Source organism: Bombina bombina, chromosome 1 (assembly GCF_027579735.1).
Source record: "Bombina bombina isolate aBomBom1 chromosome 1, aBomBom1.pri, whole genome shotgun sequence".
NCBI lineage: Eukaryota > Metazoa > Chordata > Amphibia > Anura > Bombinatoridae > Bombina > Bombina bombina.
Window position 1 is genome coordinate 757273688 of NC_069499.1, and position 19627 is coordinate 757293314.

A 19627-nucleotide genomic window follows, 5' to 3' on the forward strand; every position below is an offset into this window, starting at 1 on the left:
CCAGAATGCTTCATTAAACTAAAGGGACAATATTTTTTATATTACAGAACCACAGCTAAAAACATTACAATACTTTTTGCATGGAAGTTCCACCCCCTGTCATTTTGTTTTCGTAGCCTGATCTGGGCAGCCTGGGCAGAATCTGGATAATCTGGTGCTGGGGTTGAGTAATATATGGTTGAAGTCTGGGTGATCCATTGCTGTCTGGGGCAGGGCTGAGCAGTGGTGAACAAAGTCTGGGCGGGGTTTGGGCATTTAAGATTGGGGATTGTATGTTTCATTAATACAAGATGGGATTTGAATAGGGGTATTTGGGACGGTAAGTTGCATGTTTGTAAACAAGTGAAATCTGAGGATCAGTTCATTGACTCACCTTGATTGAGCAACTGACTAACCCTCCTCGTTTATAGACTTTAAGTAGGATCTCAAACATCCGTGTCTGTTCTATCACGTTAGCGCAGTGGTGGCCTTTCACCAAGTCAAAACTTTCTGTAACAGCTCCAGTGAAATCTACTATAGCATCAGCGGTATTACCTCCTTCAAGAGCCTCATAGGACCCAGCCAATCTGTGGGGAGATATGAAAAAATATATCAAATACCTTACACTAATTTCACTAATTTGTGGTATAGATACCGAACTGAGATACATAAAAATGCAGAGATGATTAGAGGTAAATAAAGATCCCAGTTTTAATATAAAAGCATAGGTGTTTTTGCAGGCAAGTTTTTCATCATTTAAAAAAGCTTTGTTTTTTTTTTAAAGTGGATATGTGCCAATACTCCCTGTTTTGTGTAACTATTTGGTCTCTTTGCCTGCACTCCCAAAGATGTATTTAAACATTTTGGGCTAGATTACAAGTGGAGCGCTTAATATTGATTGCATGCAAGCGATATTAGAGCTCCACTTAGTAATATCAGCGCACGTTAATGTGCGCCGGTATTACAGGTAAAGCGCAATGCGCATTGCTAGGAAGCTTTAGGCTCACTACAGCATGCTTTCATAGTCTCCAATGGCAGCTTCGTTCTGATGCCATCAGACGGCATCAGAACCTTGCACAGAGAAGGGTTAAGTAGCGCAGCAATTGCAATATATTTTTAAATATATATGTATATATTTATATACATTTATATTTATTGGGAAAACACAGTTCCCATAGACTGCAAAATAAAGTCACTTTTCAGTGCCGTTTTTTTTTTTCTAACACCCTGCTCCTACCAAATTTAGACCCCAAAAGCTGCCTAGTGCGGTTGTTTTTTTTTTTAAAAAAAAATGCTAGTTTTTATTTTTATTTTTTTAAATAAAAAACTATTTTGAGGGCATTTGGGGCACTTTTAGAAAATTAACTAGAGATCGGATCTCTGGTTAATTTTCTGAGTGCTAATTGCTACCGCAAGCTTGCGGTAGTAATAACCAGCCACTTTTAATGGCTGGTTAATTATCTCGCGCCCACAAACGGGCAAATTTGCCTATTTGCGGGCGAGTGCTAACTTAATGCTCCATTTGTAATCTGGGCCTTTGTAAGGTATGTTTAACCAAACTTTGTGGATTTGTATTTTTAAATAAAGGGAGACTGATCATCTTCAATTGGTTAAACCACCCCCCCCAAGCTCAGGTGTACTTATGACAGTATAATAGAGTTGTATATAAAGCCAGGTAGTCTCATTCTATTATACAGAGAAAAAGCAAGAATGATTCATCCCATAAAGGCACAGTACAGTAGTGTTAGGACCAGTCAACATTGGGACACCTTGTAAGTTGGTGACTGGCTAAGCAGAATATGGGACATATTGTGTGACTAGATCCCAATCCTATATAATAATTGGCCAAGTATGTTTGTCAGATGCAGTCATGCGCAGTAGAGACTGCACGTGACAAACATACCTGGCCTTGATCAGTGTCGGCTTGGAGCGAGGCCAGTAACAGCTGTGAGAAGCGGCCGCGCTCCCATGTGACAGCGGGCGTGCGCGAGGTACAGCGAGGCCAGTAAGAGCTGTGAGAAGCGGCCGCGCGCTACATGGGAGGTGAGTGACAGCGGGCGTGCGCGAGGTACACAGCATACAAGCTGAACAGCTGTGAGGTCTGGGGAGCGCGAGGCAAGCTGTCACTCACCTCACCTCCCATGTAGTGCCGCGATGGGGGCGTGGCCGGGCGGGTGTCACCGTGATGGGCGTGGCCATGCGGGTGTCGCCGCGATTGGGCGTGGCCGTGCGGGTGTCGCCATGAGGGGGCGTGGCCGGACGGGGTGCCGCGATGGGGGCGTGGCAAGAGAGGGAGCAAGAGAGGGGGGAGAAGGCCCAAAGAAGGGGGGAGCAGGGCCAAAGAAGGGGGGAGAGAGCCAAATATATAGGGGAGAGAGCCAAATAGAGGGGGGAGAGAACAAAAGAGGGGACAGAGAACAAAAGATGGGGCAGAGAGAGCCAAAGAGTGGTGAGAGAGAGCCAAAGAGGGGGGAGAGAGACAAATAGAGGGGGGGGGGAGAGAACAAAAGAGGGGGGAAGAGAGCCAAAGAGGGGGGAGAGAGAGCCAAACAGGGGGCAGAGAGAGCCAATGAGGGGGAAGAGAGAGCCAAAGAGTGGGGAGAGAGAGCCAAAGAGGGGGGAGAGAACAAAAGAGGGGGCAGAGAGAGCAAAAGAAAGGGGGGAGAGAGCCAAAGAGGGGAGAGAGAGAGCAAAAGAGGGGGAGAGAACAAAAGAGGGGCAGAGAGAGCCAAAGAGGGGGGAGAGAGCCAAAGAGGGGGGAGAGAAAGCCAAAGAGGGGGGAGAGAACAAACGAGGGGGCAGAGAGAGCCAAAGAGGGGGGAGAGAGAGCCAAAGAGGGGGGAGAGAACAAAAGAGGGGGGAGAGAGAGCCAAAGAGGGGGGAGAGAGAGCCAAAGAGGGGGGAGAGAGAGCCAAAGAGGGGGGAGAGAGCCAAAGAGGGGGGAGAGAACAAAAGAGGGGGCAGAGAGAGCCAAAGAGGGGAGAGAGAGAGCAAAAGAGGGTAGAGTGCAAAGGAGAGGGGGAGAGAAAGCAAAAGAGAGGGGGAGAGAGAGCAATAGAGAGGGGGTGAGAACAAGGGGTGGGACCGCTGTACTGCAAAAAATGGCCCGTGTACACGGGCTTTAGTACTAGTTATAATATAAAAGCATAGGTGTTTTTTGCAGGAAATATTTAAGCATAAAACATGTTTTGTTTATTTGCAAGTGGATCTGTGCCAATACCCCTTTTTTATAGCCCTATCATTACAAACGTACAGTTGAGTGACTTACATCCATTTCAATCGTATAGGAATTGATCAACTAAGGTGCATTAGAGGGACATTACAAGTGCAAAAAAAAATGCTCTGAAGTGTGAAAGCATTTTTATGATTACATTATTGCTAACATATAACTGTATGTTTAACTCTTGTAAAGCTCACAGAAGTGTATTGCAGCGCCTGATGTAATTATGCTTTTCTTTTAAGAATACAAAAATAAATAATAGATGAAAATGGAAAAGTATGTTAAAATTGCATGCTTAAGGAACCACTAAAAACAATAGAATAGCATAATCAGTAAATGCATAATAAAAATACAATCCAAAGGCACTTTGCATTTATTTCAAATGGGTAGTAGATTACTTTCTGACACATTTTAAAGTTATTTTCCCTTCCACTACATCATGTGACAACTATCAGCCAATCACAAAATGCATATAATTATATTCTGTAAATCTTGCACATGCTCAGTAGGATTTGGTACCTCAGAAGGTGTGCATATATAAAGATTGTGCAATTTAGATAATTGAAGTGAATTGGAAAGTTGTTTAAAATTGTGTGCTCTATCTTATTCATGAAAGTTTAATTTTGACTTGTGTCCCTTTAAGGGGTAATAACTATGCATAGTGGTGGAAAAATAACTTTGCCATGCAGTTTCATTATTTATTTTGCGTGCTGTTCCTGTAGTTTAAATCTGTAAATTACTTCTATGGAACCTATAATCCTCCTACATGGTGCACAGATTGTTTGATCTATGGAATGTTTTACACTTGCCTCTAATTGGCCACAACAAAGAAATATTATCCATTTGCAAGACCACTAGATGGCAACACTATTCCCTGCCGTGTAGTGCTCCAGACACCTACCTAGGTATCTCTTCAACACAGGATATCATGGTAAAAAAGCTAATTTGAAAACAGAAGTAAATTGGAAGCTTTTAACAAATTGTATCCTGTGTCACAAAAGAAAACTAATCCCTTTAATATTAAGTTAATTTAATTTTTAAAATTTAAACTGTAAACGGATCTTTGCATAAAGAATATTTGTGGTCAATAGCATTTTATTACAAAGTAAATGCATTAATTGTTTTCCATTAAATCTAAAGTGGTGATGCCACCGATGTAAAGGGGTATTTGCAACACTAATGAATTGCTTTCAATTACTGCAGTCTATGATAATTCCCTCATTTTACAGCACTTTTACATGTAATCTACTTTTCTTTACAACAGCATATTCTAGAGCCGCACACACCAGAAGCACATTTAATTCATTATAAACTCACAATCTTTTGATTTCAGTATAAAAATCCTGCAAGCAAAATATTTTAAAACTGTATCTTCTTTACACAAGGAACATTCATAAAATTCTCACCTGATCAGGGCTAAACATCAGTTTTAATAAAAAAAGTTTATTCATTTTGTTTTGTTAGAGAGTCGGTTACAGACCCCCTGGTATTTTCTTTAGGTAGCTTCTCAGTTCAGACAGCTTTATTGGAAATATTCCCAGAACCCTTTAGCTCTATGTAATCTAAGCTGTCTCTTACTTGGCATATGCTTTCTCCAGAAGAGCACTCCAGAACTCATTCTTGACGTTGGATCGGCAGTAGATTAAATTTCCATCCACGGTTGGCAGGCGATCATCAATGACAACATCCACCCAGTTCCCCAAGCACCAAAACTGGAAGTGGAAAATTCCAGCATATTTGTGTGGTCTATTTGCATCCCATTCCTGATTTTGCCAATTTGGAATGACCTTCAAGACAAGTTTTATTCAGTGTTCAGTTGGACATGCAGAATTACAAGTTTCTATATATTTCCTGGCTGTTGCATAGCCGGAGGTGAACATAGTGAGGGCATTATTAATAAACGACATTATTTTCCCAGCGGTAAACAAAAAACAAACAAATTGTAACCTACTTTAGAGAAAGACAAACTAATTCATGAAAAAAGGATAAAAGAAGATGGAACAATCTAAAGTAATATAAAGAATCTTTCTGAAATTATTTTGTCACAACTCTCAATAATAGAAAATGCCAACAGAATGTCATTACTTATAATTGGAAGAAACTCCAACAAAATCTACTGAACTTACATTTGTATGTAATATAATATATAGTGTAATAAATGTGTGGTTCTGAATAGAAGGTAATCCAATATGGGAGGCTTGTTTATAAAGAACATGAGCTAGATTCTACACCTGTCACAATTGACATCCCTGCAGACTGAGGTCACTGTGACAGCTCACAGGTAGTATTTTATTATTATTATTATTATTAATATTACTATAATTTTTATTGAGGTTACAAAGAAATAGCTATACATTCACATAACAAGGGTGACAGGATAATACTGGAAGTACATATACAATTTTAGTACAATATATAGTGCCCTCCACTAATATTGGCACCCTTGGTAAATATGAGCAAAGAAGGCTGTGAAAAATTGTCTTTATTGTTTAACGTTTTTGATCTTTTGTTAAAAAAATACACAAAAATACTAATGGATATCAAACAATTGCAAACACAACACAGGTTTATAAAAAAAAAACTTTGTAAAATATATGTGTGGTACAATTATTGGTACCCTTTTAGTCAATACTTTGTGCTACCTCCCCTTCCCAAGATAACTGCTCTGAGTCTTCTCCTATAATGCCTGATGAGGTTGGAGAATACATGGCAAGGGATCCGAGACCATTCCTCCATACAGAATCTCTCCAGATCCTTTAAATTTTGAGGTTGATGCTGGTGAACTCTTCCTCTTCCTCTTCAGGTCACCCTGCAGGTTTTCTATAGGGTTCAAGTCAGGGAACTGGGATGGCAACTGCAGGACCTTGATTTTGTGGTCAGTAAACCATTTTTGTGTTGATTTTCATGTATGTTTTGGATCATTGTCCTGCTGGAAGATCCAACCATGGCCCATTTAAAGCTTGCTGGCAGAGGCAGGCAGGTGTTAATTTAATATCTATTTGATAGAGTCCGTGATGCCATGTATCCTAACAAAATGTCAATTTCCTCTGGCAGAAAAACAGCCCCAAAACATTAAAGAGCCACCAACATATTTACCCATGGGCATGAGGTACTTTTCCATATGGTTACCTCTCTGTGTGCACCAAACCCACTTCTGGTGTTCTTTGCCATAAAGCTCTATTTTGGTTTAATCTGACCATAGAACCTAATATCATTTGAAGTTCCAGTAGTGTCTCGCAAACTAAAGATGCTTGAGCTTGATTTTGGATGAGAGTAGAGGCTTTTTTCTTGAAAACCTTCCAAACAATTTGTGGTGATGTAGGAGAAGTCGGAATTTAGTTTTGGAGACTTTCTGAACCGAAGACACAACTAACTTCTACAATTCTCCAGCTGTGATCATTGGAGATATTTTGGCCACTCGAACCATCCTCTTCCCAGTGTGTTGAGACAATATAGACAGGGGTCCTCTTCCAGGTTGATTCATAACATTTACAGTAGACTGGAACCTCTTAATTATTGCCCTGATAGTGGAAATGGGCATTTTCAATGCTTTTGTTATTTTCTTATAGCCACTTCCCATTATATTCCTTGGTCTTACCCATAGTGATGAATGACTAAGTGAATTTGGCCTATGTGTCACCTCATATTTATACCCCTGTGAAACAGAAAGTCATGGTTGAACAAGTGTTCCCTGTTCCTAGTCACCCAGGTCTACTAAAAAATGTAAAATATCAATGTAAATATAATTCAAATATATTTTCCTCATATGAATTCATAGGGGTGTTAATGATTGTGCCACACATATATTTAAGAAAGTTTTTTTTTTTAATAAACCAGTGTTGTGTCAGCAATTGTTTGATATTCATTATCCATGAGAGCATTGCATTTTTGTGTATTTTTTGAACAAATATCAAAAGGTTAAACAAAAAAGACACATTTTCACATATTTACCAAGGGTGCCAAAATTAGAGGAGGGCACTGTACATAGAAATAAATACAGGTCTATATCTGTAATAGCTATGTCAATGTATAAGGGGTTACCTCTGTATAGTAAACCTGAAAACAGTATAACAAAATTAAGTTCTAAAACTACTAGCTCTGTACATAATAGTATTTCTATGCTAACAGTTTTCATCTAGTAGTATAATGTACTATATTAACATCATAAAAGAAAAAGTAAACATAGGTCACCCCAAATAATAAATCTCATACTGCAGAATAGTAGAAGCTATAAGTTCCATAACCTCATTTTTTGTATCTGAATTATTCATTGACAGACTGTTTAGTATGACAATGCAATGGTACTGAGGGTAGGTCTATTGGATGTTAGTAGGAGGATTGTGGTAAGGGGAGGTCATGTAGTGGGGCTGAAATAGGCTAATGGGACCACATATTTGTTAAGGATTGCTATAAATGGATCATAATACTAAAAAGCTCCCCTATTTCACACCTGTGCAGTATACAGTTTAGAGAAGTGTAGGACCAAGTAAAATCCTTTGGACACACTCTAGCTCTTGGCCCATAGGCTGGAAAAGTCTGCTCTACCATTTGAATGTCAAACATTTTCTAATATCTGTTGTGGTACCAACAGTATGAAGCAGAATGCAAAAACTATCTTCACATTGTACATTTATTTGTATTTTTTTTAATTTTTTTATTATTTTTCTCATTTTATGTTGTACATCAGACAATATGGTAATGTCTACATGAGATGATCAATACAGTACCCTTTTCGTGTTTCAATAATCAATTATACTTACAAACAAACAAACATTTACTCAATATATATGTCAATAACTTATTTTTTGAAAGTCCAAATTCTCTGCTTATTCTGCTCCTATAAACAAGGGCGTGTGTTTAATTCTAAAAGTCCACTATCTGCTAAAAGTTGCCAATCTGGAAGCCACCATTAAGTCAGGATGCAGTCTCACCTCTTAGATCTTATATAACATATTGCTCTGTATCTCTCAAAATCTACGTCAAGTTACACATTTCTCTCGTCCCAGGACTGGAGGTTGCCCCACCCCCAATGTAATCAACAGTGTTGTCATGTTATGGGAGCCTCACTATTGGTATTTTGTGTGGCATGTGGTGAATGTAGTGATTCCTCCCACAAGAATTTATCATTTAGAAAAAAGGTTGATTTTTTGCGCTTCATATAACCAAACTCCTCTAGGTTCATGAGCTCTGTCATTCTATCAAGCCACTTTATTTTCGTGGGGGTTTCTGGTGTTTTCCATGCCCTTGCTATTAGAGTCTTGCACTATTCAGCCCTATCTGTAAAAGTAGGGAGTTCATTGAGCAGTGCGACTCTCAGGTATAAAGCAAATTCTCCACCACATATGCGCTAAGCCACCCGGTTCCCCGCACCCCCTCCAACACATTCACGACGATTCAGGGTATATAGTGTTTAATCTAGTCGGTGTGAGGTACCAGCGTGTCAATATTTTATAATTCATCTCAAGTATCTGTGGGGATGTCGAGGATTTCTTGGTATTTTTAAAAATTCTGTCCCAGTCCGTCAAATCCATTCTTGTATTAAGGTCCCCTGACCATTTGGTTGTATATAGTGACAATTGCATTTTGTGGTGTGCTATTAGCAATTTGCGAGATAATGAAAGTGGGTATTGAACTAGGTTACCGCTATCACACAAACTTTCAAAGGGGGTGAGTGGTTTCAATAGATCTTTTTTATACAATGTAGTTTGTATGAAGTGATGTAATTGCGCATATTTTAGCCACCTTGTATAAGTCCCGTCTGCCACGTCCTCAAGCTTGTTCCTATCCCACATTGTACATTTATAATAACCTACCAGGTTTTTTAATATCATGTGCGCTACTTTTCACGTCTCAGCAGTTGGGTAAATGTAGATGCCTTAGCACATGGTGTCTGTGAGCACTGCAATGGGGCACTGATCTGGATTAATTAAGTTCATAAACTTAATTTGTGTTTATTAATCCTTAAAGCTGTCGGGCCTCACATTCTGTAACCATGTGAATAAAGTTGCAAATAATAATTATTCATTTTATTGAAGCTAGTAACATTGTATTTGTATTTGCTTTGGTTATTCATGAGACTGCATATCTGTAGTAAAATAGCTACATATCATATGTAGAAGCATCTCCACAGTCCCTGTATGATATTAGATACAAGTGATGATGCAGGTTTAGAATGAATTGGGGATATTGAAATTTTGGAAACATGTCCATTACTGATACCAGATATCAATGGATCAGCTACAGATACCTTTTTCCAGAGTGCGCTCCTTAGAGCGAGGCAGGAACAGGCAGCCACAAACCAGCAGTTACCCAGTGTTCCCTGGTGTAAGTCATGTGAGCTGATGCCATCAACAAACAGATGAGGATCTTCACACAGCTCCTTCAAAGAAAAAACATTAAGGAGGAAATTATAAAAGGTTTTAACACGAATCAACCAATACTTTATATGAATAGCGGTAATTACCAAGCTCTCACTTTATAAATTGTATTATATGCAATATTGCTAGATTACACTTACTGATTCCCCATCGTTTTAAGTCCGCCTGAAACAGAATTTAAGAAGCAGCAGTTGTAGTTTGCCTGTCACCTTTTAGGTGAAATCATCCCGATCCGATATGATCGGATGATTGACAGCCCTTGCTAGCGGCCAATGTTTAAAGGGCCACTAAACCCAAAATCTTTCTTTCATGATTCAGATAGAGAATACAAATTTAAACAACATTACAATTTACTTCTATCATTTATTTTGCTTCATTTTTTAGATATACTTAGTTGAAGAAAAAGCAATGCACATGGGTGAGCCAATCACACAAGGCTTCTATGTGCAGCAACCAATCAGCAGCTACTGAGCATATCTAGATATGCTGTTCAGCAAAGAATATCAAGAGAATAAAACAAATTAGATAATAGAAGTAAATTAGAAAGATGTTTAAAATTGCATTCTCTTTCTAAATCATGAAAGAAAAAATGTGGGTTTCATGTTCCTTTAATGCCGACAGTGAAGTAGAAACTTTCATATTTACATTTTTCTTTGCGTGTGTATTTCTAGTTGTATTGCTTGTTTATTCAGTCTATGCTGCTTGTTTCAGCTTTGTTGATATCTTGTCTAGTTTAGTGAAGGTGGCAAAATGTAGGAGAAAATCCTGCAGCTATGCAGCCTATTTTTGTCCAGCTAAATGTAGCCACCAAAAAGCAAGCGCTCTCCAGGGTGCTGAACCTAAAATGGGCCGGCTCCTAAGCTTTACATTCCTGCTTTTCAAATAAAGATAGTAAGGGAACAAAAAAAATAATAGAAATAAATGAGAACGTTGCTTAAAATTGCATGCTCTATCTGAATCATGAAAAAAAACAAATTAAGTTTAGTTTCCCTTTAATTACACACATGTTCTTAATTAATATTGATTTAGTGAAAAAGCTTGCATTCAAACTCATTAAGTATTCATTTTCAATAAGGAATAAATTAGCTACCATGTTTTACTTTCCGATCAACCACATATTATTTCCTTTAAGGTCTGTAAACCCTCCTTAACACACCACAACCTGGATGGTTTCTCCAATTAAAACAGCTGCTTTTCAAATGGATTAGAATGAAAGAAAAGTAAGCTAACAATTCACAGAATTATAATAGGAAGTCTTCTATCAAACTCTCATGGATTTGAATTATAGCCTATATTAGCTACAAATGAATCCCATTGACTGTATACTCCTAGAAACTACACTGTACCTATTGGTGACATTGCGGTTTGAATTTACTAGACATAAAAAATACAATACAATGTTTTAATGCTTGTGATTATTTTTACAAAGAAAATACTACTATAGCTTTCAGAGCTTATAAATATTTACTATTATTGTAAGAAAATGCAAGTTATCTATGATATGTTTATAGGTACCTCTTTTAAAAAAAAACATTATTTGATTTCGTTTTGTTTAAAGAAATGCTAAACCCAAATTGTTTCTTTCATGATTCAGATAGAGCATGCAATTTTAAGCAACTTTCTAATTTACTCCTATTATCAATTTTACTTTGTTCTCTTGGTATTTTTATTTGAAAAAGCAGGAATATAAGCTTAGCATCCATCCCATATTTGGTTTAGCACCCTGGATAGCACTTGCTAATTGGTTGCTTACATTTAGCCACCAATCAGCAAGCGCAATCCAGAAGGTGCTGAACCAAAAAAGGCCGGCTGAGGCTCTTAGCTTACATTTCTGCTTAATACAGAAAGCAACCACATTATAAGCTCAGCAGTTGCATAAATATTAATGACAGACCAACTATTCAATGCTATAGTACTTAATGTAATAATATATCATAACAAATAAAATATTTCTTCATAATATATTGCATTCAGTAGTACTTTGCTTCCAGTGGCTGTCCCAGGACAAGAAGCTGTTATAAGATCTGGACAACTATTTAAAGGGATAGAAAGGTCAAAAGTGAAATGTGAATAGGTGCACTTCAATTTGGAATAGAAGTTTTTTTGCAATATACTTTCATTAGCAAAAATGCTTCTAATAAAAGTTATTATTGTTTTTCTGCAGCATACGCACATATCCTGTGCGGGCTTGTGCACCAGTATTCAAACAAACACATGTTCTCAGAGGGTCAGCAGAAAGTTGTATGACACAAATTACATCTTAAAAAGCAATACACAACACCGCCAGCTCTTTGAGCAAACATGTTGTTTGAATACTGGCGCATGAGCCCTCACAAAATTTGTACCCTTGCTGCTGAAAAACAGTAATAACTTTTACTAGAAGCATTCTTAGTAATGGAAGTATATTGCAAATATTCTGCTATTTCAAATTAAAATAAACCTATGCACATTTCATTTTTGACCTTACTATCCCTTTAAAGTTTATAACCAAAAAAACAATTGGAGGCGCTCACTACAAAAAACTAAAACAGTGATATCAGCCATACACCACAATAATTAAATAGAGGGAGTCCAAAGACCATCAAAGTCCACATCACAGAATGTGATCAGCAATAGGATGAAAGGAAAAAGCTTTCATTCTATTGGCTGATTTGAATTTGAAGATTCAAATCAGCCAATAGGAATGCAAGGGTACCCCTAAATAAAATGGGTACCTTGCATTCAATCTTCAGTGTGCGGTTGGAGACCGCATGAAGAGGACCTCCATGTCGATGGTCTGAAGAGGGGTACCAACGTCGCCCCGCCATCGCTGATGACCTCACCGCCACCACCGGGATGAAGATAGAAGATGATCTGCGGCCGAGATGAAGATGGACTCGCAATGGATGATAGAGCTCCAACAGGATGAAGTTGGGGTGCCGTTCATCTTCATTGGGAGTACCAATTTTGTGGTTAGGCAAGTTTTTTTCTTCTTTTTGGGGTGTTTTTTTAAGATTAGGTTTTTTTTTTATTTTTGGGGGGGCAGAAAAAAGGTGAATAACCTTTAAAAGGCAATGCCTGTCCAAATGCCCTTTTCAGGGTAATGGGTAGTTTAGTTTTTTTTAGTTGTTGGGGGGGTGGGGGTTTGTAATGTTAGGGGTAATTGTTTTATTTTATCCAAAAGAGCTGTTTGCTTTAGTGCAATGCCCTACAAAAGACCTTTTTAAGGGCTATTGGTAGTTTATTTGTAGAACAGGTTTTTTTTAAATTTTAGGATGTTTTTTGGGGATATTAGAATAGGAATATTTTTATTTTTGGTAATTTTCTTTGTTATTTTTTGTAAGGGTAGATTTTGTTATTTTTTTGTAATGGTAGTTTTTTTGTGTAAATGTTAGATTTTTTTATTTTTTTTGGTAATGTTAGGTTTTTTTATTTATTGTAATGTAATTTTTTTTAGAGTAAGCTTAGGTTTTAATTTAATTTTACAGGTAATTTTTTTTTACTTTTTTTAAAGATAGTTAGGATAGTTTTCATTTAATTTATGGGTATTTAATTGAGGTTAAGTTGGGGGGTGTTAGGTTAGGGGGTTTAGATGTTAGTTTATTCCTTTACGTTGTGGGGGGATGGCAGTTTATGGGTTAATACTTTAGTTAGTTTGCATTGTGGGGGGATGGCTGTTTAGGGGTTAATCCTTTTTTAGGGTTGGCAAAGTGGGTGGTAGTGGTTTAGGAATTAATACTTTTATTTAGGGTTGGCAATGTCAGGGGATGGTGGTTTAGGGGTTAACAGTGTAGTTTATGGGTGTAAGCGTACTTTGTAAGATATTTTTGTTGTGTTTAGTGCAACTTTTTTAGTTTCAGAAAACAGTTTACCCTAGCACGTAGATCGCGGTATGGATTGAAGCGGAAATTGAAAAGACTATTGATCTAGCGCAATGATGATTTCTCCTGACTTTTTATGTCAGCAGAAGAAAAATGGATTGCGAAATCACCATTGTGCTAGCGCAAAGTCCATTGCTCCTCACTTGTAAGCTTGCCCTAAACCTTCTTTCCAGTGGTGTTATACATATGTCTCCACTACTGATGGATGCCTGAGAGTGGTGATGTTCCTGAAGCAGTAGTTGAGCTTACCGGGCAGCTCTGAGGATCCTGTTGGTGTGGTTAGCACAGGCTAGGGATTTTACACGTCAGTGAAATATAATATTTTTACATCTATGTCATTTACCAGATATGCTGCACCATGAACTGGAGAGACAAAACTAGATGGAGAGTCTCAAGGGCATGACTGTATTTTTAAGTAGTCTAATAAATCTCACTTACACTGTCACACACATACAAACTTACACATGGACATTCACAAACATACTCCCACAAGCACTCTCACACAGCATTAATACTCACACACCACTGCTTATGCTCACTCTCATTCATATTCAGTCCCTCACACAGCCCTCAAGCAATCTGGTAACAGTTACACTCATTCACAATCTCTTTTTTAGTCTGCCACGTGATATCATATGGTGTTTCCTGCACATAAACATAACTTCTGGTTTGAGTTAAACATTCATTTCTGTGGAAAGATAATATTTCACTTTTCTTATGTCATACATTTTCTTACAGTTTTATGAGTGGGTTTATTTTAATATTAAACCCTATTATCACATAGTTATTATGTCATACTTCATTGTTACAGATTTATGTTGCTACAATAGAAAATATAAATCCCAGATGACTTCAGTACTACCCATGGGTTGTAGGATTAATAAGAGTAGTCAGGATTTATTACAATCTCAACAAGAGGCCAAGGGATAAATATACTCACAGAGAGATAAAAGAAGATTATTTAATGAACTATGTTAAAAAGCATCAGTTAAAAAATGTAAAAAAACACATATAGATAAAATTACAAAAACAGGAATATCTTGCAGGAGCGGCTAAAGCTGATAATTACAATAAAAACAGAGATAATCACAGGTTATCAGTGTGAGTGGTACACCAGATTAAGAGTGTAAACTAGTGAAACAGAATAAGCCTAAGTACAACTATAACAAGTGCATCAAGCAAGAAATTAATAAACAATAGTATAAACAATAATGTTCAAAAAATAGTGTGTCAAAAAAATAGAAAAATGCACTGCAGTGCAAAAAGAGGGTCAAATAGTAAGTGAGTGCAAATGGATTTAACAAATGCTAGCTACTAATCCAGTGAGGTAAAGATATAATTAAATAAAATACACAATATGCAATAACATAAAAAATATATTCCAAAAAAGTGTTCCAAAAAGTTGATCAACAAATGTTAGTGAAGAACAAAAATAAGTCCATCAAAACAAAAAAAATGGGTGATGAAAAACAAGGTGAAAGTGAGGAAATTGGTTCCTTCAATATTAGTTACTTTAACAGATCCAAATTCCTGAGTGTGGTAGCTGAAGTAGCTGATTGGATCCTAGCACCTGTCAGCTGCTCCTATGGTATCCTAAAAAGTGTCCCTGTAAAAAAAGAAATTCACAACATAGTGTATCCAATATGAGAATGAAGTAAAGATTAAAATAATGCTTACCAATATGTCAACGCGTTTCTGCCCTCAAAAAAGGGCCTTTCTCGAGAATAAAAAGATTTTATGTTGTGAATTTCTTTTTTTCAGGGACACTTTTTAGGATACCATAGGAGCAGCTGACAGGTGCTAGGATCCAATCAGCTACTTCAGCTACCACACTCAGGAATTTGGATCTGTTAAAGTAACTAATATTGAAACAACCAATTTCCTCACTTTCACCTTGTTTTTCATCACCCATTTTTTTTTCGGTTTTGATGGGCTTATTTTTGTTCTTCACTAACATTTGTTGATCAACTTTTTGGAACACTTTTTTGGAATATATTTTTTATGTTATTGCATATTGTGTATTTTATTTAATTATATCTTTACCTCACTGGATTAGTAGCTAGCATTTGTTAAATCCATTTGCACTCACTTACTATTTGACCCTCTTTTTGCACTGCAGTGCATTTTTCTATTTTTTTGACACACTATTTTTTGAACATTATTGTTTATACTATTGTTTATTAATTTCTTGCTTGATGCACTTGTTATAGTTGTACTTAGGCTTATTCTGTTTCACTAGTTTACACTCTTAATCTGGTGTACCACTCACACTGATCACCTGTGATTATCTCTGTTTTTATTGTAATTATCAGCTTTAGCCGCTCCTGCAAGATATTCCTGTTTTTGTAATTTTATCTATATGTGTTTTTTACATTTTTTAACTGATGCTTTTTAACATGGTTCATTAAATAATCTTCTTTTATCTCTCTGTGAGTATATTTATCCCTTGGCCTCCTGTTGAGATTGTAATAAATCCTGACTACTCTAATTAATCCTACAACCTCTTGTTGACGCTGTATTCACTTCTTACTATTTGTGCATATTTTTTGGAGGTTGGTTAGGATCTCTGTTTGGATACAGCTTGGGGATTACCTTAGCGCTTGTACACTACCCCCTTTTTCACTATTTATTACAATCTCCTCAGCCATTGCACAGTAAATGATGCATTTTCAGATTCCTTGTTCTGCAAGTAGCTGCACTCGTGGATTAAGTATAGTTTATATGGGGTATTATTCAATGCTGGCTGGCATATATGGCTGCTTGTTCGAAATATGTTTATATACTATGTTTATTATAGTGTGTGTCACTGAACAACAATTCACCTTCCTAAATTATGGATAAACCTGTTTATGTAAGGTAAGTTAACCAAATGTTCTAAAAATATTTTATCTGAAAAGAAAGAACAACACGGAAGGGGCGCCAATGGTGCAGATCAATGGGGGTTTCTGAAGATGTACCAGTGTACAATGATAACAGGGTACTCACAATAGATGAGGGCATTCAATTATGCCAGTAGAGACGGGCTGTATTTTGGCAGCAATCCAGCTGGCTGAACAAGTAGGCAGCTCTCTATCAGTATCCAAACGGAGACAAGCTAAAAAAGTGAAACAAAGTACAGAGGCGCCAATGGTGCAGATCAATGGTGGTATAAGGCGCAATAACACCCCAATATGCACAGGATACTCACATGTAGTGAAGGCAATCAATCTTGCCCATAGATACAGGCTGGATTTCACAGCAGTCCAGCTAGCTGTTCCAAGGTGTGGTAGCAGATGGGTGGGTATTAGAATATTGGTACTCTATAGTAGCATAGCAGCAAGAAGTAGTAGTTGTAACACTTAGAGTGGATTTGATAAAAAGTAAATTTATTTAAAAAGTATAAAAAAATATATATATATAACAATACCACTCATCTCAGTGTTAAAACATATATCTTAAACATAAGGATTACATGCGACGCGTTTCTCAGATATACTGTTTCATCAGGCATGTTATTACACAATTCTTAACCTCCTTATATAGGGCTATGCTACTATGAATACACCCACATCCCACCCCCACCAATCACTCAAATTGTAACCAATCAAGAGCCATCATTTAACAATGACGCCGCCCTTATTACAACATACTGCATAAATTCTATATGTATATTCAAGTAGTCTTTCAAACAAGTGAATAAGCTGAATGTTTTTAAAATTGTATTCTAATATATATTTATATTGTCCAAATACCTAACATTTTGTGATCGAAAATTTGCAATCTATGCTATTCGTAATTTCTAAAATATCATAGGATGGCTAGGTTGTCAATCACTCTATGGTCAGGTGACTTGCAAAATAGACCCGTTAATTTGTCTATATACCTGTCACTCAAATCGGGAATTCGCGCTTAAATTCCTATTTTTGTTCTTACCTATTTCTATACTGTCATTCTGGAAGCGCATGTCCAATCAGAGCACTGACTGGAGACGCGCCTCCATTACCAATGCGTGACGTACTGTGCCGTGATTGGCGTGCACTGAAGTTTAACAGTGTATCATGCCAATTCACGGAAGAAGGTAAACAGAGTCTCCCATTGGTCTAACCTGCAATCACATGGTGGGGATATACCACTGGTATTGCAGGCTGTCAATATGACTTAGGGAAGTGCAATGGTTGGCGGCGGCCAACCATAAAGGCAAAACTCCCATTGGTCCTGCCTGTGTTATTATCGGATGGACTGTGACTATTGGTCCGTGGGGGGAAAATGATCAAAACCAAGATATGTACTATAGTTAGAGCCGATTGCTCTCTAGACTATTGTTCTATTATATTGCGTAATTATGTTTATATAAACCAGCCACACAGTGAAGCACCCACTTGAGAGGAGTACCAATTCCCATGCCAATAGATAGATTATTTGACATATTGACATGTGTCAAATGTACATGTCAGGAATAAGTCAGATATAGCAAATAAATGTTTATATATATCTCCCTCTCTCTCCTTGCCTATATGTGTTCTTAGATACACGCAAAGACAAATGTAATAAATTCAAATACCATGCATAATAATAAAAGTGTGTCTGTATAATATTAAAGTGCAATTCTAAATCATTATCTCCAAATGTTACAAAAAAGTGCTGGATAATGCTTAGTATACTCTAGTGGCTGTAAGTTCAATGGTGAATGTTATGTTCTCTCTATATAAGGGAAATGTGCCTAAATTACATAACATGATAATGCTGAACAATGACTCCCTTGTACAGAGCGTAAGTTTGTGTAAAAAAATATATATTATACTGACCCCCTAGTCGGGAGTGTCAGTGTGAATGATAGCTATTAAGAGGACATATAAATAACGAGTGATATGTATCTGAGTGTATAGTGTTATGATATTAACTTTATACATTTGCTCCCTATGAAGGGATGTGAATATGTGCCTAGATGAACACAGCTCACCTTCAATGTAATATACTTACCATTATATTATAATTTAACCCTGCCACTAGTATTCTCATCACTCCCCCCATTTTAGGTATCACTATTAGTTTTCATTCACATTAACACTTTAGACTAGGGATCATTGGTCCCTTGTCAATATATTGATATGTCAAATTTTAATTATAATTTTCTTCTAGGCACATATTCACATCCCTTCATAGGGAGCAAATGTATAAAGTTAATATCATAACACTATACACTCAGATACATATCACTCGTTATTTATATGTCCTCTTAATAGCTATCATTCACACTGACACTCCCGACTAGGGGGTCAGTATAATATATATTTTTTTACACAAACTTACGCTCTGTACAAGGGAGTCATTGTTCAGCATTATCATGTTATGTAATTTAGGCACATTTCCCTTATATAGAGAGAACATAACATTCACCATTGAACTTACAGCCACTAGAGTATACTAAGCATTATCCAGCACTTTTTTGTAACATTTGGAGATAATGATTTAGAATTGCACTTTAATATTATACAGACACACTTTTATTATTATGCATGGTATTTGAATTTATTACATTTGTCTTTGCGTGTATCTAAGAACACATATAGGCAAGGAGAGAGAGGGAGATATATATAAACATTTATTTGCTATATCTGACTTATTCCTGACATGTACATTTGACACATGTCAATATGTCAAATAATCTATCTATTGGCATGGGAATTGGTACTCCTCTCAAGTGGGTGCTTCACTGTGTGGCTGGTTTATATAAACATAATTACGCAATATAATAGAACAATAGTCTAGAGAGCAATCGGCTCTAACTATAGTACATATCTTGGTTTTGATCATTTTCCCCCCACGGACCAATAGTCACAGTCCATCCGATAATAACACAGGCAGGACCAATGGGAGTTTTGCCTTTATGGTTGGCCGCCGCCAACCATTGCACTTCCCTAAGTCATATTGACAGCCTGCAATACCAGTGGTATATCCCCACCATGTGATTGCAGGTTAGACCAATGGGAGACTCTGTTTACCTTCTTCCGTGAATTGGCATGATACACTGTTAAACTTCAGTGCACGCCAATCACGGCACAGTACGTCACGCATTGGTAATGGAGGCGCGTCTCCAGTCAGTGCTCTGATTGGACATGCGCACCCAGAATGACAGTATAGAAATAGGTAAGAACAAAAATAGGAATTTAAGCGCGAATTCCCGATTTGAGTGACAGGTATATAGACAAATT

The 19627-nt window shown here is 37.2% G+C and overlaps 1 protein-coding gene across 7 annotated transcripts in view; it reads right to left on the reverse strand.

Annotated features, from left to right (window-relative positions):
- CAPN6 (calpain 6) overlaps positions 1–19627 on the reverse strand; it is a 258328-nt gene that overhangs the window by 87380 nt on the left and 151321 nt on the right. For all 7 annotated transcript variants that reach the window (XM_053699313.1, XM_053699314.1, XM_053699315.1 and 4 more), the window contains 3 exons: positions 9447–9578; positions 4778–4986; positions 374–566 (listed from right to left, as the gene is read on the reverse strand). In XM_053699313.1, the coding sequence (XP_053555288.1) occupies positions 374–566; positions 4778–4986; positions 9447–9578 (534 nt within the window). The remainder of the gene's footprint in view (positions 1–373; positions 567–4777; positions 4987–9446; positions 9579–19627) is intronic.